Source organism: Apteryx mantelli, chromosome 1 (genome assembly GCF_036417845.1).
Source record: "Apteryx mantelli isolate bAptMan1 chromosome 1, bAptMan1.hap1, whole genome shotgun sequence".
Taxonomy (NCBI): Eukaryota; Metazoa; Chordata; class Aves; order Apterygiformes; family Apterygidae; genus Apteryx; species Apteryx mantelli.
In genome coordinates, this window is record NC_089978.1 from 32421585 (window position 1) to 32449090 (window position 27506).

The 27506-nt window shown below is 37.7% G+C and overlaps 1 protein-coding gene across 4 annotated transcripts; it reads left to right on the plus strand.

The window, feature by feature from the left end:
- RCBTB1 (RCC1 and BTB domain containing protein 1) lies at positions 1-26265 on the plus strand. Of its 4 annotated transcripts, none has more exons than XM_067291883.1 (12): positions 1-215; positions 6744-6914; positions 7784-7934; positions 8457-8623; positions 11311-11469; positions 12526-12633; positions 13669-13811; positions 17128-17318; positions 20455-20581; positions 21038-21189; positions 21888-22018; positions 25195-26265. In XM_067291883.1, exons 2-12 carry the CDS (start codon positions 6771-6773, stop codon positions 25333-25335), a joined length of 1614 nt encoding a protein of 537 aa, XP_067147984.1. In that variant the 5' UTR covers positions 1-215; positions 6744-6770; the 3' UTR covers positions 25336-26265. The 4 variants fall into 4 exon arrangements, with proteins under 4 accessions (XP_067147984.1, XP_067148003.1, XP_013803854.1 ...); XM_013948400.2 differs by lacking the exon at positions 1-215 and adding an exon at positions 998-1214; XM_013948399.2 differs by lacking the exon at positions 1-215 and having other exon boundaries at positions 5490-6914.
- The last annotated feature ends 1241 nt before the right edge of the window (positions 26266-27506 follow it).

A 27506-nucleotide genomic window follows, 5' to 3' on the forward strand; every position in this document is an offset into this window, starting at 1 on the left:
TGTCACGTGCGCGGTGCCGGCCGCGCACCCGCTGGGCCCTTTGGCTTGCTGTACGCGCGGGGAGGTGGCAGCAACGGCCGTAACGGCTGTAACGGTTGCGGCTCTTCCTCGGGCCGCCCGCCCCCGGCGCAGAGGCGCCTCGCAGGGAGGGCGAGCGCCCACCCCGCCGGGCGGAGGGGCCGCAGGGAGCCTCCCGAGGATGCCGCAGAGGCCGGGTGAGGAGCGTGAGGCGGGGTAGCGTGTGTGGCCGGGCTGGTTCCCCCCGCGCCGCCAGCCTGGACCCTGGCGGCCCCCGCTCACGCTGAGGGGCTGCGTTTTCGCGTGGGCGGGAGCTGTGGGCGGTGGGGAGCAGCGCTCGGGGCTGCGACAGGCTGTACCGGGCTGGAGGTCACCGCCGTCCTCGTCCCCACAGGGACCCCTCGTCCCCGGGGCAGCGGCTCCGCTGCTGCGAGAGTCTCCTCAGCTAATCTTACCCTTTCGGAGGAGAAATCCCCCCTCTAATTTAAACAACACTGGTGGCATTTGCTTAGCGATTGTTATCCGAGTGGCTTCTTGAAGCTTTTTTTCCATTCTGGCTGTGAATTTCTTTCACGTAACTTTGTCTAACTCTAAAAATATCTCTTCTGATTTGCCATAACTTACAGTATCTTCTTAATAGTTTTTTTTCTAGTTCATGGTTTTCAGTTCATCTTTCTCTTTGTTGTCTGCTTCCTGAAAGCTGAGGTCCAGCTTACTGAAAAAGTAGGGGCTCTTAACGTTTTTCTCACTGGACTTTTATATGAATAACTAGTGTCTCTTTAATTTTTAGGGCGCTATTACTTGAATGAGTCATGATGAGTCTTTTAAAGTAAATATTAAAGGATTAAAAAAAATTTTTTTTAAGGAATTTTTAAAGTTCTACTTTAGACAGTTTTTTATGACCTCTTCTGGAAGACACATTGCAGTCTGCTGATGAAAGGTGAAATGGAAGATCTAACAGGTATTGGGGGCATTCTGAAAATGAGTAGAGATGGCCTTTGACATTCAGTCTATGGGAAAGAACAAGGGAAATAGAAATATCCTTTTTCTGATACATGGTACACAGGCAAAGTTTGTATCCTATTGCAGGAACTTAAACTGGGAGTGGGGTTATGAGAGAAAGATGCTAGCCATCCTAAAAGTAAATGTGTTTGGAGCCCAAAGTTGGTTAGGAAAAGCAGTGTTTGGGAGAGCCGGTAAGTCTTTGGAGCCTTAATATAAATGTTTTCCTGAATGCTTATCTCTGTATGCATAGTGAGATTGAACTATTGGTGCTGCTTAGGAGATGTCTTGTCCTAAGGGAATGGTACATTGCAATAAGTTACAGTAATGGTTCAGCTAATTAAAAAAAAGCATATTGTGCCCGTAATTATATTTCTGTTATGATGAGCTGGTTACTTTGTCATCCTCCTAGGCTTTTTTTTTTTTTTGGTATAGTTAAAGCAGTCTTATGTTCAATAGTATTTGTGTGCGTGGTGTTGTTTACTTTTTTTAATCTCTTTTAACCAGTTACTGAAAGCAAATAGGAGGACTGACTGCCAGTTCTTACATCAGCATGTTTTTCTTTCCCTGGATTGCTTGTAAAAGGCATCCAAAAATAAATCATCACCATGCAGAGGTTTGAACATACAGATTTTGTCATAGAAATCTAACACTTTACCATAAAGCAAGGAAAGTGAGTTATAGCATGTACTTTCAGGGAGTGTAATATTTTTCTGATGACAGGGAGAAATTCACAATAAAATCACTTAGTTTGCACAGCTGATTAATGTCAATAGTATGTGTTGTTTCACCTTTTTTTTTTTTTCCTCCTCATTACGGGAATATGAGATAAAAATGCAAAGACAAGCTGGAGAAAACACAGGTGAGATTAGTGCTATGTCTAGGATGTGACTCTTTCATGGTTGAGGTAGCTTAAAAAAAAAAAAATTAGGTCTGCCAGTCATTTCTTGTGCTTCTACAACCAGATCTTCCAGCTTTTGTTGTTTTCAATACTGTCTATGATTCCCCTACACAAGTAGGAGAAATGAAGGCCTGAGCCAAGCAATTTCTTTCTATGCAGGCATGAGTCTGCCCAAATAGAATATGCTACAAAATTGGAGCCTGAGGAAAGAGTGAAAGAACTATGTTCAAATAATCTTTACAAATAAGGGAAAAATCTCTGAGAAGTTAACTACAGTTTTTTGTTGCAAAGACAATTGGTACTGTTTTCCTGGTAGAGTGTTGTGTGAAGTCATTGTTCTCTCCAGTGTGGATTTGTTTAGCTGAACTATAAATGACATAAAAACTTTATCTAAAATCATTTTAAGAACATTTTGTAAACATTGTCTTTGTTTTCTGCAGGGATTCATGTATGCCTATATGTATTGCTAATAATCAGCCTGCACATTGTTTCTTTGGAAAGCAAGTTAGTGAAATGTTGAATGCATAGGCAGTAGTTTAGCACAGAATTTTTGAAGGGCTTCTGTCCCTTAGAGGTTGGGGCTTTTTTTTAATGTGTGCAGGTCTAGGTTCCCCTCCCCCCTAATGCTGATGAAGGCTCTGAGTTCAATTTCTTTTTAGCACAACATGTGGCCAGTTTAGTTTCCTTCTCTACAAGTCATCCTTTCTTGCTTATTTTTAGCATCACTGCAATTCAAACAATCACCTTTGTTTCTGTTCCTGTTTGTATACTGATGTTGGTTAATTTCAAAGATGTCAAAGCAGTCGGAATAGGTACTGTTGATATATGCCCCCTCTGCTGGTTGGTTCTGCAATAATGGAATACAAAATAAAGCTAGATGGTGTATAGTTGTTTGTCACTGAATCATGTAGCAGAAATGAAAAGATAGTTAAGAGCAGTGACATACAGTATTTCTAAAAGCAACCACCTACCAGAGCACCAAGTTTAAGCCTATGACTTTTATATTAACAAAGCTTTCAACTGCTACTTTTTCAGGAATATTAACTCTTTTTAAAAAATCATCTTGATGTTGATATGTAAATGACAGATATTCCTTAAAACTATTGCTGCCATATTGAGTTCAAAATCCAAACAATAGCTTGTGACCTATTATTTTGAGATGGCTACTTGCATACAGATCAAAATAACCTCTGTTACTTCAGGCTCCAACTGCTGCATTTGCTACTACATTGCACTTAAAACTTTCCAGTGCAAGTGTAGTCTTTACACAGTATTTAATGTAGGAGGGTCTAGGCCTCTAGGTGACTATCAGAAGAAGTAAATAATAATCAAACTTAACTCTCTTATTCACATGGTTCAGGAAGGTTGAGTGAAGGGCACTGTGTTCCTTTGTGCTGCTATTTGCAACGACATGGTTAAAGTCTCCTAGATCAGCTTTTCACAGCAAGCAATAGCCCAGAAGAAACTCTGCACAAGCCATTTTTTTCCCCATGTTCAGAGAAACTTTGCACGAGGATGAAATTTGGGTATGACTGGTGTGAGAGGCTAGTATATTGTAGCATCTGTCTTTTTGGAAAGAGTATAGCATGTCTTGGAGGATGCTAAAATTACCTGTGTTTTTGCATGAATCCTGCTGAGTTACTTTAATGACATCTTTTACATTTATAGTACTATGTATATACATATATATTCCCCAAATACATTTCCCCTGTTACTTTTTTTTTTTTTTTTTTTCTCCACGTGGCTAACAAAAACTCCTACTGGAAAACCAGAAACTTGTGGCTAAGGTTGTTAAGGAATCTGTCTTTAGAGAGGGAAAGAGTGGTGCTTATGCCAGGCTGGGCACATGCTTTCTGTGGGAAATAGATGATAAGTAAAACCTCTTTCTAAGTGTAGTTGAAACGGAGAACCAGTAGTCTATGTACAAAACCCTGAACTCTCAGGGATGTATGTTATATCACTCATTTAGACATAAGCATAAACAAAAAGAGCTGCTCTTACTCATGTAAAAAAAAAAAAAAAATTGTGACTTGATGATAGGTACTCCAGCAAATGGCAGCATCTAAGGGCAATACCTAATATTTTTATAGGAGGGGAAAAAAAGGTGAGGGGAACAGTATGTACTATACAAAAGGCAAGAGCATTTTTTTAAAAGATTTTTTTTGGGAACTTTTATTGGTTTTTAAATCTAGAGAGACATCGGGACTGAGATTTATTAAAGAAACAAACCTGCCAATGGCAGATGATTTAGCATTAAAAGCCTGTTAAGAAAATCCCTTGAAATAACTTTGTAGGATTGTGGTAACAGTTGAAATAGGAAATATACAAAATTATTTTAGATAAAGGAGAGTTATACCTGTTAAGATTCTTCAGTTGTTCTTTGCTTATGTCTTCAATCTGGAAACTTCTGTGTCCTTGTAAGTTTTTCTTTTATCTAATGATATTGGTTGGTCTAACAAGATATCCATTTGAGCCTTGAGATATGGGAAATGCATTATAACTAACCTAGCTTTGGGATGTGGCTGGGAAGATTTAGTTGAAGAGGAATGGTTAACTGAGTCATACAGTAGTGGAAAACAAGTCAAGTGGATTAAAGAGCTGGTGCAAAGATCAGAAAAGGAAGGATAAGACATGTAGCACATTTTAAACTGGTTACCTTGAGGGTCCAGAAACTGGTTACCTTGAGGTCCCTCAAGGTTACCTTGAGGGTTACCTTGTGGTGTAAGACTTGTTAATAGTAACTTACTAGAACATTTTTCATTTAAGTGGCATTTTGCCTTCGTGTCTTAAATTGACAGGATGCAATGGAAAGAAATTCGGTCAATAAATTTTTTTTTTTTTTTTTTTGAATGACCAGTTTATGTTATGTTCATGCCTTGCCAAGTGTATATTATATAGGGCAAATTAAACAGGTAAAGCCAGAAGGCACAATTAGCTAGTCTGCTCATAAGAACAAGTCATCACTGTCTCATTTTCAATTGATCAGTAGTGTCATATGTTAAAAGGTTTGCCAAAGTGAGGTAACAGTTCTTGGGATTTAAATCTCAGCAGCTGACTAGTCTGAGTTTATAAGTGGACTAGAAATTAAGAAGTATTAAATGCATTCAAACCTATTTAGCTGTGTAGAGAGGTGTTCCTGGCATTAGGTATATTTTCAAAAGCAGTTCTACAAACCCATTTATTATGGATGTGCCATCTGGAGACTTCAGGTGTTTTCAAGACTTACTTCAGATATGAAATGTAGAGTGAAGTTATTCTCTTAATGAGAGATGCTTATAGAGCAAACCTGGGTTTGCTGAAGCAGGGTTATGATATTTGATAAGGAGATACTTCAGCTGTCTGAAAAGTTTCTCAAATCAAATCATAGTCTGTGTTTTGATGTGGGTTTTGGGTTTGTTTTTTGTTGGTTTATTTTTTGTTTTCTTTTAAATACACAGCACTTCCACTGTGACCTCAAAGTTTCTCAAATTCTTAAAAAAAAAAAAAAAAAAAAGGGGGGGGGGAGCTGCATTGAACATCCTATGTTTTAGGATTGACTGCTGGTGTTGAATAAACACTCTCTGAAGCTTTGTCTTGGTTGTCGGAACAATTTTTATGACCAAGCCCTGGAAGCAAAAGGAAAGAGGCTCTCTTGTGTTCTTGTTGCTCATATCTGCTGCCCCGGCACTGTGAGTGAGAAGTCTGACTTGAATGCAGCAAAACAAAGAATAGAGGGATGGAGTAGGGTTTGAGCAGATAAAGGGAGAGAACTAGGTGTGGATGAGAAGACAGCATCTGAATAGAGACTTTTTCTTACCCACTGAATGTTTTCTTAGCCTTCATTTTTTAACAGGTCATTGTTGTTTGTATCGTAGCACTGACACTGTGGAATTCACCAAGAGCTTTTAAGATTTCATGGAATTTGCTGATACTCCATGAGCATGGATTATGGAATGTCAATGGCAGAATCCCTTCAGAGTAGGAGTGTTGTTATAGTTCTTCTGTGCAGGACTGAAGGCCTAAATAATCTGTGTAGGTTTATGTTGAATGTCAGGTTCTTTCTTGAGCTGGTGCAACTGTCCTGAGGAAACTGGTTAAGAAGGAGGATCATGGAAGTACAGGTTGTATGCGTCTGTATTCACTGACAGATGAAATCTATGTCCATTCGTCTGCTCCCAGCTTTTAATGTGGTCCAGCTTGTTTCTCAGTAACTACTTATGACTGTTTTATTTGATCACTTTTCTCTAAGGTGTTTCACTGCTTAGTTGTACAAACTCATAAGTTTATTTCTTGCTTTCATGTTCTCAGAAATAAGTTTTGACCATAAAAAGAGTTCTTAATTACACAACAGATGACAAATTTCATTCATATACTCAACAGTCCCAGCTTTATTTTTATTTGCAAGATTTGCAGATACTTCAACTGCTTTATTAGCTGGCATATGTAAGTTGTAAGACTACTTAAATTTCACAGGCAAAAATTTTGTAAACAGGAGTTCCAGCTGTAATTCAGAAATCCACCCTTCCACTGAATAGATGATACTTGCTAAATCACAAGTCTTTAACACGTTTTCATGTGGAACAGCAGATGTTTTCCATTTCAGTATACTGAATTAAGTTTACTTGAACATCCAGTTAAGAAAGGTCTGTTCTTGTAATTTGACTACCAGTGACTTGCTATTTGTTCATCTTAATGGAAATGTAATTACTTATTTCATATAGAATATTATGTTTTCAGAGACCAATTAACACTTGTCTTTCCTCTAATCTAATGGAAATTATCTTATTGTCTGCTGCTGAAAGTACAAAATACGTTTTTAATAAGCTTTTGTTTTTCTTTACAGCAATGCCATCTTACTCATAGAAACTTCATGAGATACAGTAGCATCATGGTGGATGTAGGAAAGTGGCCAATATTTACTTTACTGTCACCTCAAGAAATAGCATCTATTCGAAAAGCATGTGTATTTGGTACATCAGCCAATGAAGCTATATATATAACACACAATGATGAGGTAAGGCCATAATAAAATGGAACAGATACTCTACAATTAGTTGTTTGCAGAATCCGCAGAGTATTAGTAAGTAAATAGCTTCTCAAAGGCAGTATGTGAATTTGTGTTTTTCAAAACATACATGGAAGTGTTGGATGTAACTTGTAATTTTTTTTTAAATCTTGTATGTGGATAATGTAGACGGAGTATTTAGAAAACTTACAAATGACAAAGGCCAGGATGGATTACATGCACTTTTGAAGACAGTCAGAATTCTAAAGAAGTTGTGGTGGTTTGAAATTAAGTAAAAGCATTCCAGGTATGCAGATATAAAATGAGAATATAGCTGGCTAAGTAAGAATACTGCAGAAAAGAATCTGTGGATTATAATGATTCAGAAACTCAGTGTGAGTTACAATTTTGCTATTGAGGAAAAAACAAGAGATTTTCTGGGATATGTTAATGGGAGGGTTTACTATAAGACTTGGTAGAGTAGGGTTTTTCCTTCAGTCCTCCCAAAACTGCTTGTAGGATTGGGCCCCTCAAGGTACAGCTGTGGCTGTTCTGTACAAGCTGTGGTTAGAAGAAAGCAGAAGGGTGGTGTACCCCACTTAGACAACTTACTGAATGCTACTTATAGTGCAGTCCCTGCAAATGAGAAGCCTAGCTTCCAGGCCTGCATGAATCTGAGGAATTTGGACTCAACAGTTAACTTCCAAACAAGTGTCCTGATTCTGACTCTTGAAGCTGTTAACTACCATGAGTGAAGTCTCTGTCTTTCAAGAGCCAATGGCAAAACTCTGTCCTGGCTTTATAAAGGCTTGGATGTCACAACGTCTCTGCACACCTGAGTTTAAATGGCTTGAAGTGAGTATTCCTCTGTCTTTCAGGTGTTTGTTTTTGGACTGAATTGCAGTAATTGTTTGGGAACTGGAGATAGTCAGAGCACAATAGTACCAAAGAAATTAGAAGCCTTATGTGGAAAGAAGATTTCCAGTCTCAGTTATGGAAGTGGACCACATGTTGTACTTTCCACTGAAGGTAGAAAATAATCACTTATTATGGAATCATAAGCTACAGATTTTAAGTTCCACTTAAGCTTAGCAAGAAGGGATATCTGGTACAACTGAATGGATTTGTTAACTGAAAAATGCACACTAAGGAATTCTCTTTGGTCTTAAGTGGAATTAAATGTATCGTCTAATATGTAAAATGAGTTTCCCTTGCATTTCCTTTACGCTTAACTGTGGAGTTTTACTATATCAATCATGACATATACAGTCTTACCAGTGCACTTCCACTTAATTCCAAAATAATCTAGAGGTCATAGTGTGATGTGATATATATGTGTATATATACATATATAATAAATATATATATTTTTATATATAAATATTTATGACATGAATTTAATCTTTCAGTATACGGATAGTACTTGTAATAGTCTCACTATTTGTTACATCTTTTCACTTACATGTTTTCATTCTCTAGTTTCTTAAATTGTCTATCTTAGTTTCTGTGGAATTTGTGGTGGTTTTATCACAAATTTAAATTTTTTTGCAGATGGTGAAGTTTATGCTTGGGGTCATAATGGTTACAGCCAGCTTGGGAATGGCACAACCAGTCAGGGCATTGCTCCCGTTCAAGTTTGCACAAATCTGTTAATAAAGAAAGTGGTGGAAGTAGCTTGTGGCTCTCATCATTCCATGGCGTTATCATTTGATGGGGATGTAAGTTGAAACCTGTTCAAACTTCTCAATTTTCTTCTTGAAGTGAATAGTGCAGGTGACCTTGCAGTCTGAAGTTCTCTCTATCCACAATATAGCTACAGCATAACCTTTTCTCCTGCTGCCTTAAACTACAGCATCCTTTTCTTCAGAGCAGACTTGGAAACAGCTCACCCCCCCCCCCCCAAACAAACAAAAAAAGGGCCAGTAGATTTTGTGTGGCTTTCATTTGTTAAATGTCTCGTAAGGATGAGGCCAGAAAGCTGTGCCACTTACAAATGGTAGAATCTTTGTAAGGTGCAAATCTTCAGGTTGTTTTTTGTTTGCGATTTTGATATTTAAGGCATGTATTTAGTTGTTTGTACTAACTGATTTAGCCTTTAATCTGTTTTTTGTAGTCTTCATGATTTTCATGTTGGTATTGTGAAAGAATGTTACTTTGCCCACTTTTGCATACCTCTGTGTGTAGCTACTGAAAGAGCACTTGGTTTATATCCCGAGCCTGATTTATGCTGCTTATTGACTTGCCTTAAGGCTCTGTGTCATAGGAAACGCGTACTGTTAGTTTCCAGTTAGTCAGACTTGTTTGATGCATATGTATCTCTGGTTTCCAAGTTGCATGCTACTGCATAGAGGAGAGCCTGGTTTGGCTTTGTCATAAGAAATGGGGGGTTCTGATTCAAAGCCTTTCTAACGATGAAAATGGAAGCCACAATTTTTTCCATCCTTGTGACCACAGTGTCTGTGCACATCCATGTTATGGTTCTATGTGGATTCATACTGCAACCATTGATACAAAGTAGCAAGTCAGTGTTTTGAAGGAAGGAAAGAGTACTGGGTTAAGTTAAGTGGTCTGGGCTGTGTATCTCTGAGAGGAATCTAAGCTTAGGAGGGATTGTCATGCTTTCAGGTTTGCCTGAGATAAACTATAAAACTTGCTTTGCATGTAGGAAAGCAAGGGTGTTCATGCAGTAATTTAACTAATGGTGTTAGATGTTGTGTGGTAGTTGCTTGCAGCGGCCGTGCTGTCTTTCTGTAATAAATGTAACGTGCTTGAAAACTCGGAAGTGGGGAAACTTCTTTATTTCCTGTGGAGTTGGTATTTGCAGCTGGCTAGCAACTGTGGCTAGTTAATGTACTATAAATCCACCCTTTTAACATACTTTGCAGTAACAGTCTAGTTGTGCTCTGAGGTTTTTATTGGTACCAGAAATAATTGATTATACTGAAAGCAGTCAAATGTGTTACATGGTGTTTAATTTACAGAAAGATTTTGCTGCAGAATCTCATGTGACTTAATATAACTGGAGTTTCAGAAGGGCTTTGAAGTTGAAAGTGTTCATGGAAATACTTGGCATAATTGATTTGTACAGTTGCTTGAGTGGACATTTAATGCAGTGTAGATAAAAAGAGTATCCTAATGGTAGACTTAAGGGAAGGAAACAGTATCTTCACTTCCACTTGATACTGATTTGAGGAAAAGACTGGAAGAGAACAAAGTGTTTGCTCATAATGGAGCTTGTGTCTACAGGACTGCAGACATTCATACTCCTCCGAAAGAGGAAACTGATTGGCTCTTTGACATTTTGACCTACCTTCTGAGTTACTCTTCCTTAATGTTTTATTATTGAAATAAAAGTATTTTATACATGGACATAATTAAAATTCTCTTCAAATATTCAGTAGGAATCAAAGACCAAGGAAATACAAGTAACAGAGCAAAGGATTAGTGCTTTCTTTTTGTATTAGACCTGGCATGTAAGGTGCTTTTTAATATGACTTTTGGTTAGGTGTCACAGTAAACATGCTGCTTCTGGCACTAAAGGGTGTGCAAACTTTACATAAGGATAATCAGAGCGCTTACAATAAGTGTCAGTGCCATTTTAGTGAGGGGGTTGGCTGGCTGTGGCCTGATATTTCCAACAGGACAAACTTTTAACTGGGTGAAGCATCTCAGAATAAATTATCAGGAATAGTTTTATGCTAAGCTATGGATTTGTGTGTGAAATGGAAACATTAAAGGAACTGAAAATCCAAAGGCTATATACTTGTGTCTCTTTTGGACTTTTAGATGAAAGCAACCAATATTTTTCTGTTCTTATTACTAGCTGTTTGTCACTGACAAACTTTGAACTATCAGAGATGGTGCTTTTTATTAATGCCACCATGTAACAAAGTTTTGCTACTGTGAAGTGTGGCTGATAAACATCCCTTTTCACAGTTCCTGAGAGATGTGAAAGGAGGTATGGTGATTGTCCAGCTATAAGCTGGTTTAGAAGTCTCTGAAGACAATTAAACAGCTTTGAAAGGGGAAGTTCAGCACGTCTGTGAAACAAATAACATTTTTACTTGCATTCCTTTTTGCAACATCATGAAAGGATAAAGAAAGTCTGCTCACTAAGCTCTGTGTCTTATTTTCAGGCTTATATTTAATATGGAAATATATTCCATGTGTCAGCTGTAGTTGGATGTCCAGTTCTGTAGAAAGAAGCTGAAAAAAGTGTAATGTTTGTATTTGCTAGGTCAGACCTGTTGCTGTTTATAGCTTTCAGTTGTTTAAAATTTTAGCTACTTAAATAGCTTACCCAGTCTGATCCTAACAGTATGTTCTAAAGTTGTTATTATTACTATTAGAAGGATTAAACTGCACTTACATTGTTGTTTGTTTTGTTTTGTTTTTTACTGGACAGCTATATGCTTGGGGCTATAACAACTGTGGTCAAGTTGGATCTGGATCTACTGCAAACCAGCCAACTCCTCGTAGAGTTTCAAACTGTTTACAGGGTAAAATGGTCGTTGGCATTGCTTGTGGTCAGACATCCTCCATGGCTGTAGTAAACAATGGTGAGGTAAGCGTTCCTGCATTCTCCTGTTTGTTCTCTGTTGCCCTAGCTTAAGAGGTTAATATCCGAACATGAACCCTGTCTGTATTCAGCATTTTTCCAAGTTATAGAGTATGTATTGATAACTACCGTAGGACTGACTTAAGGAAAACTATGTAGTTAGTTGGAATTGCCTTCTGTAAAGTAAACTTATTCCTCTTTACTGCAAAGACTGTATTAGAACTTGATTTTCTTTTTTGCTGAGTCTGCAGCTGTCAGTATTTGAACTGTTGTATTAAGCATGTGTTTCTTTATTATTTCAATAGATTGTTTAATATGTGTTTTAGTTAGATTTTTACATGCACAGTTAAATAGTTAATCTTTCTGCAAGTATATGCTGAATGATCCTGGTTCTTCAGCATGCTACTTAACTGCTGGCAAGAAAAACAAAGCCAGCTTTTGAAAGTTGCCCTACTGTTGTTTAACTGTTTCATTTTACATAAGATGTTTATAATGCTATCTTTCCTCTAGGTAAGAACCATAACCTCAATTTTACTACATTTCACCAAACTCAGAATATAGCATTTCCTGATGAGTGGGAGGGACTGTGAAAGTCCTTAGTTATCCTGAGGCGGAGATGAACTTTCACTGTACATGTTTTCCTCTTGTTGGCCCACCCTAACAAAACTATAGGAAAAATTCTGAAGAGTTAAGCTGGGGACATCAACTTAAATTAATCCAATAGGTGATCAGCTGATCAGAGATACAGATTTCATGATTTCTTTAAAAAGGAAAAAGTGAGAGGGAGGAAAAAAAAGTTGATGCTATAAGACAGACTTTAGTGTATTGTAAGTTAGTACTTCAAAGACAAATATTTCGGAAAGCTTCTTGAGCGGGTAAATGTAGGATTGAAAAGTTGGATGCGGTCAACCATTGCAGTAGATTATCTTTTTAGCCTCTTCATATTCCTCTTGTAGTAGTGGATTTTTTTAATAATAAATACTTTTTGGACTCTGCCTGTGTCTTAAATAGCCTGTATTTCTACAAAGGGATAGCTTAATATTGCTTTGCTTTTTAAATCAGGTTTATGGCTGGGGTTACAATGGTAACGGTCAGCTAGGTCTTGGAAACAATGGCAATCAACTAACACCATGCAGAGTGGCAGCATTACATGGTGTGTGCATACTCCAGGTATGTCTAACTCGAAAGCATGAATGCATTTTTTATTTCTAGCATCTGCGAAAACTGCATGTTAGGAATCTTATACATGCTTCTAGATTTCACAGTTTTAATACTGAATTCATTTGGCTCCTATAATATATATTAGGCTTATTTAAAAAAAAAAAAAAGTGCAAGTAAGCTGTAAAATACTTGCTTTTGTAAATCTTCTGAATGCTTTAAAGTCGGCTAGTGTAACTATAAATGAACTATGTTATTGGTACAAATTGCTTTTTTGTTACAAAGCTGAATGAGTGAGATACACTAAGCAAATAGGAGGAACCAAAACAAACAATAAAAGATTTTTAAACTAGATTCTACATTGTCCTAGTCATCCCCTAAGATGTGAGGGGAGAGCGGGAGGTAAGAGAGTGGCTGTTTGTTTACAGCTAAAGATTAGAACTAAAATTTGGGATTTTCTGGATGTTTACCAAGCTGCTTTGAAGTTTCATTTTGTAGCTCAGGATGAACAGTTATGTTAAAACATAGTGAGTTTCTTCCTTTCTAAAAAGGGCTGAAGGGGCCATTGGCTTTGGGACTTCAGCTATCATAGTTCGTATAGTATTCTAAATATCAAATTCTCAAAGTATTTCAGAGTTGCAAGATATGATGATGAAGTTCATTCTTTGAGGAATCTGCACTTGAAAGCAAGTAGAGGCTAGGAAGACTCTAAAGGGGCTTCTATAAAATACAACTAAATTAAAGATGCAAAATGAGAAATGATTAGTTCTTGTGGAAGAAGACTGTTACTAGACCTCCTATATGTTTAGACCATGTAGCAAATGATTTGGAAGGAGTAACCAATATACCCTAAATTAATGAAGTTTGGAGTTTTCCAGTACTTACTGTTAATGTGTTAGCTTTAAGTACTGAGAAATAACATTTTTCTGGTGCTAAACAGAATGCCTGTGGTATTTGACATCTGTCAGACTAAGGTAATGTGTGCAATAACTTTGTTTTTCATCTTTCTTGTTTGTTTAATAGTAATGCTTATAAATTTACTTACAGATTGCCTGTGGCTATGCGCACACACTAGCACTAACAGATGAGGGTTTGCTCTATGCCTGGGGAGCTAACACTTACGGGCAGCTGGGAACTGGCAATAAAAGTAACCAGCTAAGCCCGGTGCAGATCATGATGGAGAAAGAAAGGTAATCTTGCTGAAGCTGTTCCCGAGATTGACATGTCTGAGCATATGTCATGTGGTCTTTAGCACTGGAAGCATGCATGTTTGGGCCTGGTGGATTGTATTTGTATTGCTAATATTAAAAGCATAGGAAAGGATGGTATTTTACTGTTTACTTCAGACTGAGTGCTTTTTTGCTATCTGTAATGACTATTGAAAGTAAATGTACCCTGCACTTGCCTGACACTGAAAAATAATGAATGGCTAAGTGCTAGGTTATTCTAAATGTGATTCCTTTGGTCAAAAATGTGGAGCTGTGCAGTCACCATACCAAGCTTTTAAGCTATATTGAGGGCTACACTAAAAAATAAAACACAAAAAAAACCCCATCCTACAAAAAGTACCTCTTTTGTAAGGAGTAGTACATGGGGAAAAATCAATTTTCTGAGAGGTTCTTTGGTCAGTAGCCACCAGTGTAAACAAGACTTGGTTTGCAAGGTTGCTAGAGCTAAGGGCAGATGTTACCCCTCTTGGTGGTGGCACCAGGTCATAGTTTAAATAACATGCCTATATTCTCCTGACCCATGAAAGATTGACCCTAACTCTTGTTCAACATCTTCAGCACCCTTTTTGTCATAATATTTGGGACCCAAATCCTATGACCCTTCCTACAATCTTGGAGATCTTAGTCTCATTCTCCAGAGCCATGTGCATGCCTATAGATTAATGTACCTCTGTTTGGAAATCTCTTAACCTGTAAATCTTTTAACTTGTTATCGCCTCCTAAATAGGAAATACTTGGAGATTGGTGGGGGGGGGGGGATTTCCTCCTCCATTTCCTCTACCATTTGGGTATAAAAGCTATCATTTTATAGCTCTGACCTGTCTTTCAGGGAAGCCGTTCCTATATATATATATTTTTCCCCTGTTTCTTGCACTTAACATGAAATGAAAAAGCTGCATAGTGCTGAGATTCCTGACAGGACTTGGGAAAAAAAAAAAAGGGGGAGGGGGGATGGGTGGGAAGTAGAAAGGAACCAGCATAATAGAAACTGCTAATGTGAGGCTGGCTTGTCTGTGAAGAAACTGACACTAGAGAGGCAAATTGTACTTATTTGTTTATTCATTAAGGCACTGAAAGGGAAATCTGTATGCTTGCAATAAGCAACTTTATTTTCTTAGCGATTTATTTTTCAAGTGAGTTAAGGGCAGCTTTACGTTTACAAGTGTACATGAACTCAAGTGTGGGATTATAATAAAACTGGCATTTGTTCAATGGCTAAAGGAGGAGGGAGAACATATCGTAGAACTTCTGCTTGGAATCTAAGGGAGAGATGAGTCACTTAAACTTGCTCATTTTGCTTGATTTGGTTCCCTTGGAATCAGAGCTATAAGTGGGTGAGCTGTCATTGCCCATGAAGCGTGTTAATGCTTCTCTTGCTGCTCCTTTCATGTATATAATTCATTTGTCATTTATATGTAATGCTGCTGTAAGTTCCTTGTGAGGTGGCATTTGTTGCTGTCTTGAAGAATCTTGCACATACAGCTTATAAGGACTTTTAGACCTTGTCTTATGTTAGTTTGGAGGTACAATTATGAAGGTAAGATTCCATATATATATATACACACACACACACACGTGCGTGCATGTGCACACACACAGATAGATAGTATAGCTACCCTAAAAAGAAGGATCTGTTCTGGGAAGGAGAGGCAGTTTAGGGGAGGAAAAGTTTAGCTATTGCTGGATAGCTATGACTGAAAGTAAGTTGTTACAACATTAGCAGAAACTAAAACTGATACAGTTGCTTCTGAGAAAATAAGGGCAGAAACAGTATGTTTTTTGGATTTGTGGAGACTAGACATTCCTCAGTTGAAGTATGAGTTAAGGAAGGACAGCTGTTGGGACTGTAATACTCAAGTAATCTGATACTTAAACATGAAGATGTCTGGAGACTAGCTCTAGCAGGAAAAACCCTAAAATGATTACTTTATGATGTCCCATTAGAGACATGGGCATGTCTGCTAAAAGATCTGTGTTGCATAGAGCTTCTTAAGCTGCTGCTGATGTAATACGTTCTATTAGTATTTAATTTGCTAGAAATTATCAATACGGATGCTAAAAGTGACTGTAGCTTTTTCCAGTGTTTTATGTTGAAAGAGTTTTTGAATGTAAAATCTGGCTCTGTGTTTTGCCTAACAATATGGATGAAAAGTTAGCTTTTTTGGTAAACAATGAAACACTTTGGTGTACATTTAGATTCTTTGAAAAGATGTTTATTTGTCCCAGCTGATGAGGGTTTTTTTTTCTCCTTTAAATAAATTAAAAGCACAGAAGTATGAAGTCCTCTGATGCATTTTAACATGGCGGGGGTATCAGGAAAGCAGAGCTTTTATTTTGAACCAAGTCTGGAACTTCCCCTAATTTTTGCTCATCTAAACAGAGACATTGGAAATGTCCTTGCAGTCCTTTTAATGGAAGTGTGATTCTTTTTGGTTCCTATAACACTTCAAATAACAGGGTGAGGATAGCGAGAACGAAATAGATAGTGTATATCAGCAGCTGTAGTATTTTAAGAAGTTCTATACAGTATCTTCAATCCCCTCATAGACTTTATTTAAAAACCAGCCACAGCTCTTCAAGAATGGGGTTTTAAGTGTGCACATTCACCTCCCCTCAAATAAAGCACTGTCCATAATAGAACTACGTTCCAAACTGAGCTTCAGTATTGAAGAAAGGAAACGAAAAGCAAAATATGATGTCAAAAAGGCAGGCGTTAGGTCAGAACTCTATATGCAAAAACAGATTAAAGGAGGGATAGAAGGGTTTCTTATTAAGATCCTGTGTATTTTCCAGCAAGCCCTTCAGTCTTGAAATGCAAGAATTTTTATAACATCTCTCTGAAAGAAGTTCTGAAAAGTGCTCTACAAAATCAAAGTAGTAGAACTTTCCAGACTGTTCCCTAACTGGAAGTTTTGTAAGCTGTATCCGCATTCATCCTTGAAATGTCTTACATGTATTGGCTTAAAAAAAAAAAAAACAAAAAAAAAAACACCTTTTCCCAACCACAAGAAAGGTATGAAGAAAAAGAAAACAAGGAATGTCAACTGAAAAGGACATTTTCAAAGACTTGATAGATTGTAGTCAGATATTGCTTTGATTATATCATTGCAGTTCTTATATTGATCAGTTCAAACAAAATCACCTTCCTTGCTCTGCATGAACTACAGGAGTACAGATACATAGTTTGGTTGGTTGTTCTCTTATTTTGGTGAGGCATTTGGAAGGTCATTAGTTCCATCCCTGTAAGTATCTTACAAGAGTTTTCTTCTGTTTGCAGGGTTGTGGAGATTGCAACCTGCCACTCTGCTCACACTTCGGCTGCCAAGACGCAGAGTGGCCAGGTGTACATGTGGGGCCAGTGCCGGGGCCAGTCTGTGATCCTTCCCCACCTCACGCACTTTGCCTGCACTGACGATGTGTTTGCTTGCTTTGCTACCCCTGCTGTTATGTGGCGTCTTCTATCAGTAGGTGAGAACTCAGATATTCCAAGCAGTGCTATACAAGCTAAATAACTTAAATGTAAATATTCTTATAAAATATGCATCCATGTGATAGTCTCTATGTATGTTTGTGGTGGTTAGCACTGTATGTCACTTTTTGTGGGAGGCCGGTTCTTGCTTTAAGGAGAACTGGCAATTTAGACTAGCTTTTCTAGCTAATAATTGTTTTTTTTCAGGAAACACTTGAGGTTTACAGCACTAAGAAAGAACAATGCCCTTCAGCAGCTGAGGATCCAGTACAGCCTTAGCAAGGTTGTTTGTTTGCCAGTAAAGGTCTAGAGACAATCCTGTTTTACGCTGCACTGTGAATATTGTATTTTTCCTACATTTGTATTGTTTGAGCCCCAGCTCAGGACTGGGAAAGACTCCTGGATCATTAAATGTAGCTTTTTGCTCCTAAAACTATTTGTTCCTGTTTGGAGGACCGCTCCTGACTCTTGTTACTTTGATATCTAACAACTTCTAATTGCAAGTGTTGTCTTTAGCTTCCTCTCCCTAGTATTTACCCTCCCAATATAAATACGAAGGGGCAAATCTCTCTCATCTTTCATGTTAGGAAGGTAAAGTAGTAGAATTCCTAGTTTCCTTTTTGTGAGGTGGTATTGCTCAACCTGATTTAGTTTGAATTGAATTGATTATCTTCAAAGGCAGGCAGATGTGCAAATAATATTCCCTGTGTAACAAGATCATAATATCATTGTTCTCTGTGTTGAAACTTTCTTCTTATACAGCCTTGGATTAAATTTGGGGATGTAGTCATTGTGACCAACTAATGCACCCAAGTCTGTTGTCTTGGTTGATAAGCTGCCAATTCTTTTTTGACCCCAAATATGCTATAAATTTGCTTAGCCTGCTCTTCATGCTTATTGGACTTCATCTTAGATCTGCCATTTCAGTCCTCAAGATCATCTAGAAGGCCTAATATACTTTAATATTGACAAGAGATCTTAATTTTGTTAGTTTATGTATGAAATTGGTTTTGTGGAGGGATCAAATCTTCTGTAACTTTCCTCCAGTCTCAGACTTTACCTTTCTGTGTGGCTTGTTTTATCTCAGACAGCCCTGTAGCTGTCTAAGAATTCCTGTCCTAACCTGGCTTCTCCATCTTAACTTCTCATTTAGCTTGTTATCACATTTATACAAGTCCAGATAACAGCATCTCGTCTATAGAGGAAAACTGAATAATTTTACCAAAGAGAGAGAAGATTAGCTTGGAATGATCTGCCTCTGGGTAAATTCAAGTCTTGTGTTATCCCACTTCCAACTTTCTTCGTTCTCTAATCATTCTTTCCTTTGGGATGTATGTTAGTCTTTCCTCTGTAGAGGTCTGACAGTTGTCCAGGTCTCTTGCATTTTGCAAGAGGCTGTAAAGGCTGTTTAAATGCTATCTTCCCTGTTTCAGTAACTTAAATTCTCAGTTTCATGAAATTTTCCCAGTCAGAGTATAACAAGTTGTTTGAATTTTATGTCTGTATCTTAATCCCCAAAGGGTAATGGGAATTAGTCTCCTCTTATTCTGATAATCCTACTACCAAATATTTAATCAAAAGCATTAATTCTGGGGCATTTTTAATCTCCATTCTGCATATATATATATATTTTTTTCCCTCTATACCTTTTTATTTATATAGGTTAAAAAATACATTATTTTTTTTCTTGGTGAGAGCTAACTGTACATGATGGTTATTGTTCTATTTCCAGTTATGGTGGCTCTGCCAAAACTAAGATCAGTCACTCAGGATTGTCTGTGGCAAAGTTCAAATCTGCAGCCTTTGTTGTGGAAAAGGTATTTGGAGTGAAAGTTGATCTACAGCATGGCTTAAGCTAAGCTGATGACCTAGAAAAAAATGACATGAACAAGTGCAGGGGGGATTAGAGCATGGTCTAGTTAGCCCTGGTGAGATGCAGATTCCTTATATGGTCCATGTAAATTGGAGCAAAAACAAGAGTTCATTGTCTTTTGAGGCATAAACATAACTTGTTTTTAATGGCAGCTTGCTATAGCAGGAGTGTTTTATATAATACCAACTTAGTTAACTGTCTCTAATGGTGAAAAGTAATTGGAATGTATGTGGGTAAATAATATGCAGTCCTATGGGACACAGGAGACTGTCCACCTCTCGTTATAGTAGAAAACTTTTTTAATATATTTTGCTTCTTAGCCAAGTGTGTTTAAAACACACTTGTGAGATATATCAACAGGAGCTTCAAATAGTGTGTTGTAGTTAGGGTTCCTAAAACCTCATGGTTCTTACTTTACCACAAGTCTTGGCCTGCTTGTGCTGAAATTCTTCTATGATTTCTAGAGACAGATGATGGAACCACTATGGGACCGATATCCCAGGCCTTTTTAAGAACTGTCAAGGGGCTGCAAGATCTCAGCTTTGTTCATTTCCAAAATTGCTGAACTCCTGTGTCATTCGTAGTAGATACCGTGTTCTTGATATGGTCCATCATCTTGCAGCACTGCCATTGGGTTTTGTGCTGTCGTAATTGACTGATAAACTGAGCTAACATGAAATATCACGGATGCTGTTATGTCAGTCCAGCAAAGATGTTAATGGACAACCTGCAGGCTATATCCTACCAGCCAGTGCAAAAAAGTGGCCAGTGGGTGACATGTTTTCTTATTCTTTCAGTCATGTTAACATGACTGAAGCACCATATGCTGTGTGTTGGGTGGGTTGTAGGTGATGTTGTAGACTTCCATTACCAGCAGTTTGCAGGCTTGCTGTAGCTTCTCTGACACCAGCTGCTGGCCCAAAGCTGGCCCAGTGCTAGAGCAGAGCTGCCGGAAGACTGGCAGTAGTGTGGGTGGTCCCCAGGTGGAGCGGAAGGAAGGAAGTTCCCCAGGGAGTTTCCTTGGTGCTGTGCTGGCCCTGGGACTGCTGGCTGGCTGCTGCAGTTTGTAGCTGTTGTGGAGCAGCCCTTGCCAGCAGAAAAGGAGAATGGACCAATTCATTTTTCTGGTTTGACCCCTTAAGCCAATAGAGTTCTGATACTGACCTGTTTACTTTACGTGCTGTTAACTGACCAGTTAACTTTAACTACAGTGATGCGAGTGTTCCGTTTAAGATGTCTAACGTGTCTAATTGTTTCTTTAGAGCATGAAGACTTTCTAACAGTAGCAGAGTCTCTGAAGAAAGAGTTTGACAGCCCAGAAACCTCAGACCTAAAGTTCCGAGTGGATGGAAAGTACATCCATGTTCACAAAGCTGTTCTGAAGATCAGGTTGTGTTCATCTTTCATGGCTCTTGTTTATACCAAATTACCTGTTAGCATCACATCTAAGGGGGAGGGGAAAAAAAGAAGGGGGGATCTAAACTCTCTCTTAAAATAGTCCATATCCACATTTCACTAAGCCTATTCATTGTTCCCAAAATAATAAATTCTGTTAAGTTAGTTTGATTGCGATGTATGCACAGATGTTTCTGTAGCATAGATCAAATACGAGTTTCATCCTGATGCTCAAGTATAACAATGTATACAATAGTAGGAACCAAAATGTGGATCACTAATTGTGATGGGGTAAGGTAAAATATTTATAATGTTGCAGAGAGATTGCAACAAATACAGTCTCTCTGAAATACATAATATAACATTCCTGCATATATCTCTATATAAATAAATATAAATAATATTTATATAAAAAAAAAAAGTGTTCCAGGTGATGTCTTTGTCTTTTAGGTGTGAACACTTCAGAACCATGTTCCAGTCATACTGGAATGAGGACATGAAGGAAGTGATAGAAATAGACCAGTTTTCTTATCCTGTGTATCGTGCCTTTCTTGAATACTTGTATACAGACAGTGTTGACCTTCCACCTGAGGATGCTATAGGTATCGCTTTTGGTCAAATTATTTTAGAAAGTAGGATCCAGAGAAACTGAGAAAAGGGGTGCAGAATAAATGTGTATATATATGGGCTTCTAGTCTAGCCTATAATAAATTTACTGGGGAATAATAAAGTTGTTTTAAAAATACTGCTGTAGCAAATTTACTACAGCAAAACTGGAGCATATTTAGGAATAAACTGTGAGTTTATTCAAAGATGGAGGAGAAACTATATTTCTCTTGACTAAAATATATGCATATTTTACTAAAATCAATTAATGGTTAGGATAACAAGAAAAAAATCTCAGTAGATGTAATAGGGGAAACTTGGGCAGCGGAGCAAAGAGCAAGCTGTAATTCAAGCAGGATTTTTTTTGTTTTTTACAGTGGTGGCTTTTCACTTGTTATGTGCCTGTTTTGCAACAGTTCCACTCTTGCAAGCAGTTAGGTATGCAAATCAGTGGAACAGCTTGTATGTTTACAGAGATTAACAGGATTGCAGCTTGAGGTAATAAAAGGCCTTTCTTCCTGTGTAATGGTAAAATACATTTTTCTCAGTAGTGACCCATATGCATATAGCATGTTATGGACATACAGAACATCACATACAGAATAAAGATGCAACCTCTACCCCAGGAGTACATGCTGTTGTTAAAAAGCAGTGATAATTACAAGTGGCTAATATGATGGCATTTTGATTGCAGGGCTTTTGGATTTGGCTACTTCTTATTGTGAAAATAGACTGAAAAAGCTGTGTCAACACATCATCAAGAGAGGAATTACTGTGGAAAACGCATTTTCATTGCTCTCTGCTGCTGTCAGATATGATGCAGAGGTAAACTTCTAAAGTTCAGTCTCTAAATAGGTGGCTGCTTTCTGACCTGAACTGTGGAGAAAAGCAGCCAGTTATACAAGTTATCTCTAACTTAAAATCAGAAAATACTATTTACTATTGTCAGAATTTGAGAATGTTGCCATTGGACTTGCATAAACTATATTTGGATTGAAAGCTGTATGTTTTATGAACCAGTACTGGGAAGGTGAACTAGTACATAGGTATCTAAATATGACTTAAGTCCCAGGCTGAGACTCGGGATTTATAAATATTTGCATTGCTTAATTCATGGTAAAAGGTTATGACACTATGCCAAGCTTCATGAATTTCTATTTATATGGAAAAAGGTCTGATTAAAAAAAATGGAGGATGAAAACATTAACAAAACCAAGAGTAGTATTTAAAAACAAAGAAAAATCATCGCGTTCTGAGAAGCTGTTCTTGTAAGCCTTAATTTATTTCTTTTTGTATGGTTGTGGGTTGAGGTGTAGGTGGGGGGCTTGGGTATTTTGGGTTGGGTTGTTTTTGGTATTTTGTTGTTGTAAACTGAGTTATCTGCAGTCAGATACACTTTCAGTCTTTGCATTTCAAGTATGCTAATCAAATGGCAGGATAAGAACTGCCTTATGGGCCTAATAAACTTTAAAGACAGAAATAGAGTGTGAAAAGGGGAGGGCTAGTGGAATTCTCCCACTGTGTAATGTCTGATTTCACTACCAGTTCACTAACATGCTACTTTATGGACTAGTCTGGAAGTATTCCTGGGCTTTCTTTGGCTCTTTGTGCTCAGAGTAGTACCTGCATGTCAGGTTTGCAGCTTCATGATTGGCTACTTTTTATACTTGCTGTTTATGCTTATTAAAGGCTTTTGGTACTTGGTAGATCAACTCATTGCTTTTTCTTGTACTTAATATCCAGCAATATGCATGCAATTGCCTTAACTTATTTCTGAGCCTTGCAGTGTGTTGCTTGTTTGATTATACCTTATTTGAATGCCGGTATTGGTGTCTGAATTATGACTTCAGCTCTATTGTGAATAATGATTTCTTTGATGGGAATTCATATAAAACATGAAGGTCTTACATATTTTAGTTTTAAAAGATTATTTGCAGAATAGGTCTTCAGTGTGTGATTGATTCTGCTTGTAAAGAGTAGAATAAATCCGGTTACTGTGCTTTGGCCATACTTTACTAGCTAAGTGAAATTAGAAGTTTACCTAATGGTATGTTTAAATGCTAAATTAAGGAGAAAATGGGTGACACTGAGGGGTTGCTTTTGGTAAACACACTTTATGGGCAGTAAGGTTAGATCAGGGTTTGAAATTGCTTAGGTGATGTAGTTAGTTCATGGGACTGTCTGGAAGACAACAGTTGAAAGAAGCTGCTAACTTTAAAGTTTACCTTCATGGCATGAAACTCTGATATACTTTCTTTTAGTGATTGACTAACTGAATTGAAAGGGCTAGAGTTAGTTCAGGTCTGGCTTATCATTGTGACTTTTAATAATCATTGGAAGTACCTTGTGCCTTTATCACTTAATTCTATTAATTCAAGTAAAGTTTTGCTTGAAGTGCATCCACCTGCAAATGAAATTCAGCGCTTTTTTTTTTTCCTCTGCAAAACATCAAACTTTCCAAAGTGTCTTACTAATGACATAGTATTACTGTTTGTTGTATGCTTCTGTTGCATTGATTGGAATATAATTTTTTAAATAAAAGTGTAAAATATTGTAATGTGTATGATGTAATTTTATTTAAAATGTTAGTCCATTCTGTTACTTCAAAAAAAAAAAAAAAACCCAAAAAAACCTCTCAGTGTTAAGTTCTAATAAGCTTGTCTTTTTTCATTGCACAGATGCTACACAAGCCAAGATCTGCAGCTTCAGAAAGCCTGGTTTTAGGCCAGGACATATTTTTTGTATTACTATTGTGTCAAGAATTCTCACTGGCACACAGCTGATCTAGCTTTCGGTGTTGACCTTAAGTGAAAATATGAATACTAATCAGTCTTTCATACTTCAGGTGGCTTAAAGAGCTCTGCAAATCTGTTATGCCTTACTGCAGCACCCAGTCTGCTGAGCAACTAAGGAAGGGTGTGTTCTTATGTATAAAGTACTAGTACTATAGATTATAAAGTACTAAAAAAAATTAGAGCAGGGTGGGGAGAGAGTTGCTATTTTGTAAGGGCTGCAGCATCTTCCTTATAGCAGCTTAGTGCTGCACCACAAAGAATAAGTTTCCTCTTCAAAAGAGGAGTTAGAAACAAATAATCTGATTGGGAAGCAATTCTGTGGTCAATGTTATACTGACAACGACTATTTTTTGTTTTTTAGACATCCTTTCTCTCTGACATCATGTGGGTGCAATGATGGTTGTCTGAGGTTTTTCTAATCTTTATATGGGAGGCGCTTCCCAGTAATCTCAAATATCCAGAATGTTTTCTGCAAGAATTGTTTTGGTGTATTATGCCACAGTGTATTTCTTGGGACATCTGTGGAATACTTTTTTAAACAAACAAACAAACAAACAAAAACCCTGGGTCTATTTCTAATGCACAGAAAGACCTTTTGCCTAAGCTTTGCTTTAAAAATACCAGTTAGTATACACTTGCACCAAACCCAGTGGCATGTAACTTCAAAGCTTTAGCTAAGCCATTAACGAAGCAGGAAGTCAAGCAGCCTATGTATACACTGAGATTATAATATGGAATGGAAGAGCTGAATTTTCTTAGTGTGCAGTCCTGGTTAAATTTCGTTACCTTCAGATCTCCTATTCGTATTGGGTTTAATAGCTGTCAGTGAATGTAGATGAAACTCTTCTGGATGCTAATAGCTAGACCAATCTAACCTATAAACCCTTTAAGTGGTAAAACTTTAAAAACGCACTCTTTTGAGCAATATATGTGACTGCAGCTATACAGTGAGAACCAAATTAAGGTTATTCTTTCTTTGCAGCCATGTTATGTGGGTAGAATTATTCTCTTCTATTGCATCTACACAGTCACACTATAGAAAAAGGCTGAGCGCCACTCGATTAATGTATATTTGGCTAGTTCTCTGCTGTTAATGGCACTAAAGGTAAAGCATATAAAGACATTTGTGCCTGGCTCTGAATGTAATTCTCTGTGATGGAAGTGAAGATACTAAAACCTCTTCTTTTTCTTTTTTCTTCTGTTTAGGATTTAGAAGAATTCTGCTTTAAGTTTTGTGTCAACCATTTGACAGAAGTGACACAAACTGCAGCATTCTGGCAAATGGATGGTCCTCTGCTAAAGGAATTCATTGCTAAAGCCAGTAAATGTGGAGCCTTTAAGAACTGAAACAAGAGGCTGTAAGTTTTGGGTGACTGCAGGGATTTTTTTTTTTTGCAGTTGGCATGGTATAACAGGCTGGCAGAACCGTACAGGCAAAAGAAACTAAACATAACCTGGTCTGTTATATCAGAAGATGTGAAAGTCTGTATTAAAAAAAAAAACACCGAAAACAAATATTTTGTGTGCTCAAGAAGAGTGAACTGTTTTAAAAAAAAATCAAGCAAAATACTCACTTGCATTTAGCAACTCAGGATGTTGGAACCAGCTCAGGACTTCAAATGGAGGGAGAAAAATTGCAGCATGCAAAAGATACCAAGCGGTGTCAAAGACTTATTTTTCAGGTTAGGAAGTCTCAATTCTAGCACCATCTGTTAATATTTTAAATTTAGTACTGGGGGTACTGGCCTTTTGGGGTTAGAGAATAGTCTCACCTGAGCCACTGAATGATGTCACTTAAAACATTAACTCCATGGGATTATGACAAAGCAAATGGCATGGATATCTTTTATTGCAGTTGCATGATTGTGAATGAATGTGCCATTTGCTGTGTGTAATTAATCAATCAATATCAAGTGTATTTTCAGTGCTTAGAAAAGCGTGCAGAAATAATGTATCCTCAAAGCCTACGTAAGTAACTTAGATCTGTTAGTTACCCCTTTTTTCAAATTGGCCATAAAGTTCTATATTTGGGTATACCCTAATATAAGTTGTAATGTGTACTTTGTGTAATCTGTACAGCAATATTTTTAATGGTTAATGAAAGATTTACCTCTTTGGTGACATCAGATTAAACTGGTTCCCCTGGAGGGGAAGGGATATACTGTTTTGGAAGTGTGTGTGGGGGGGGTTGTGTGTTTTTTTGTTTTTGTTTTTTTTTGCATTGAAGTATTGTATAAACTTAAATTACATGTAATAAAATTCACTGTTTTGTACTTATTCACTAGCAAACTTTTTTTGACTTGGAAGAAAATCTCAAGCTTTTTGTATTGATTTAAAAAAAGTCTCATGGTGCTTGACAAATTTCAGGAAGCAAAAAAAGGATTTATTTCTAGACACTGGCTTTCTCTTCAGTGATTATATTCTCTGGATCTGGTTGCTTTCCATTTAATAAGCTGAGACAGGTGTGTGTTTTTGCGTGTTTTTTGGGTTTTTTTTTGGAAACACTGTCAGGTTGTTATTGTGCACTTTAAACTGCTCTATCCTGTGGTTGATGATGAAGGAATACCTTAAAGAAAAGTTTAAGTTTCAAAGTTTAAGACATTTAACTACAGATCTACTCTTCTTTGGGTTATGATGCTGTCACCTTTGTGCTAAGTTTTGCAGAGCCTAGATTTTGGGGTTTTTGGCAAGAAGATTTCTTGGCTAGAAGACTCTTGGCTCTGAGAATTCAGTCTGGGATCTTCTGGAAAAAATGCTTCCAAGTGTGTCATAAAAAGCTAATCTGTTTTCAATAATTCTTTTTTTGACTGCAAACTGTAGCCTAAAGGTCTGGTGTAGTGTGGGGGAAGGAACTGCAAAGCATGGAACTGCTGTCTGAACTGTTCTGAAGTTTGTCAGTAATTCCAACTGCTGCTCTAAGAAAGGAAAAAGAATTGGTCTGAAACACACAACTTTTATTTCTTTCCAGCGACAGTAGATTTGCATCTTTCTTGTTCCCTAATAGTAGAAATCAATATCCCCTATTCACAGAGTGGGAGGCTTTGCTTTTGTTTTAGGTGGGAGTTTTCTAAGCAGAACAGCTCTGAGTGGGGCCTTGGCTGCAGCAGTAAATTGGTTGTGGTTCTAGTCTTGGTGAGCCTGCAGGGCCTGAACTGTGAACAAGCAAGAAGAGCCTGTACTAGTGTGTATTTCTTTAAGGGTACAGCTAGTCTTTCTACCTGCAGGGCTTGTGTTTTGAAACTTATCTTTTATCACTTCCGTTATTCCATGCTTATTAATCTCCAGCTTAGGACTCTGCACAGAATGAGCTCAAGCTATGAATTTGCACCAGTCGCTAATGGAACACAACTAGTTTTGCAGAATGGTGCTACAACCCATCATAACAGATGTAGTTTAACTTCATAAGAGCAATAGGTCATTATGGTACTGCCTCTGCTTGCTACTGTACAAGGCAAGGTAAAGATGGAAAAAATGTGATTGCTTAATGGCATGCCAGCTACTGGGCTGCATCCCACACA

Excerpts from the sequence above, each read along its gene's own strand:
- RCBTB1 (XM_067291883.1), top strand. The coding sequence starts at position 6,771 with ATGAGATACAGTAGCATCATGGTGGATGTAGGAAAGTGGCCAATATTT. Across the intron at positions 7,935-8,456 it reads TGTTGTACTTTCCACTGAAG|ATGGTGAAGTTTATGCTTGG; the intron begins GTAGAAAATAAT and ends ATTTTTTTGCAG. Across the intron at positions 13,812-17,127 it reads ATCATGATGGAGAAAGAAAG|GGTTGTGGAGATTGCAACCT; the intron begins GTAATCTTGCTG and ends TTCTGTTTGCAG.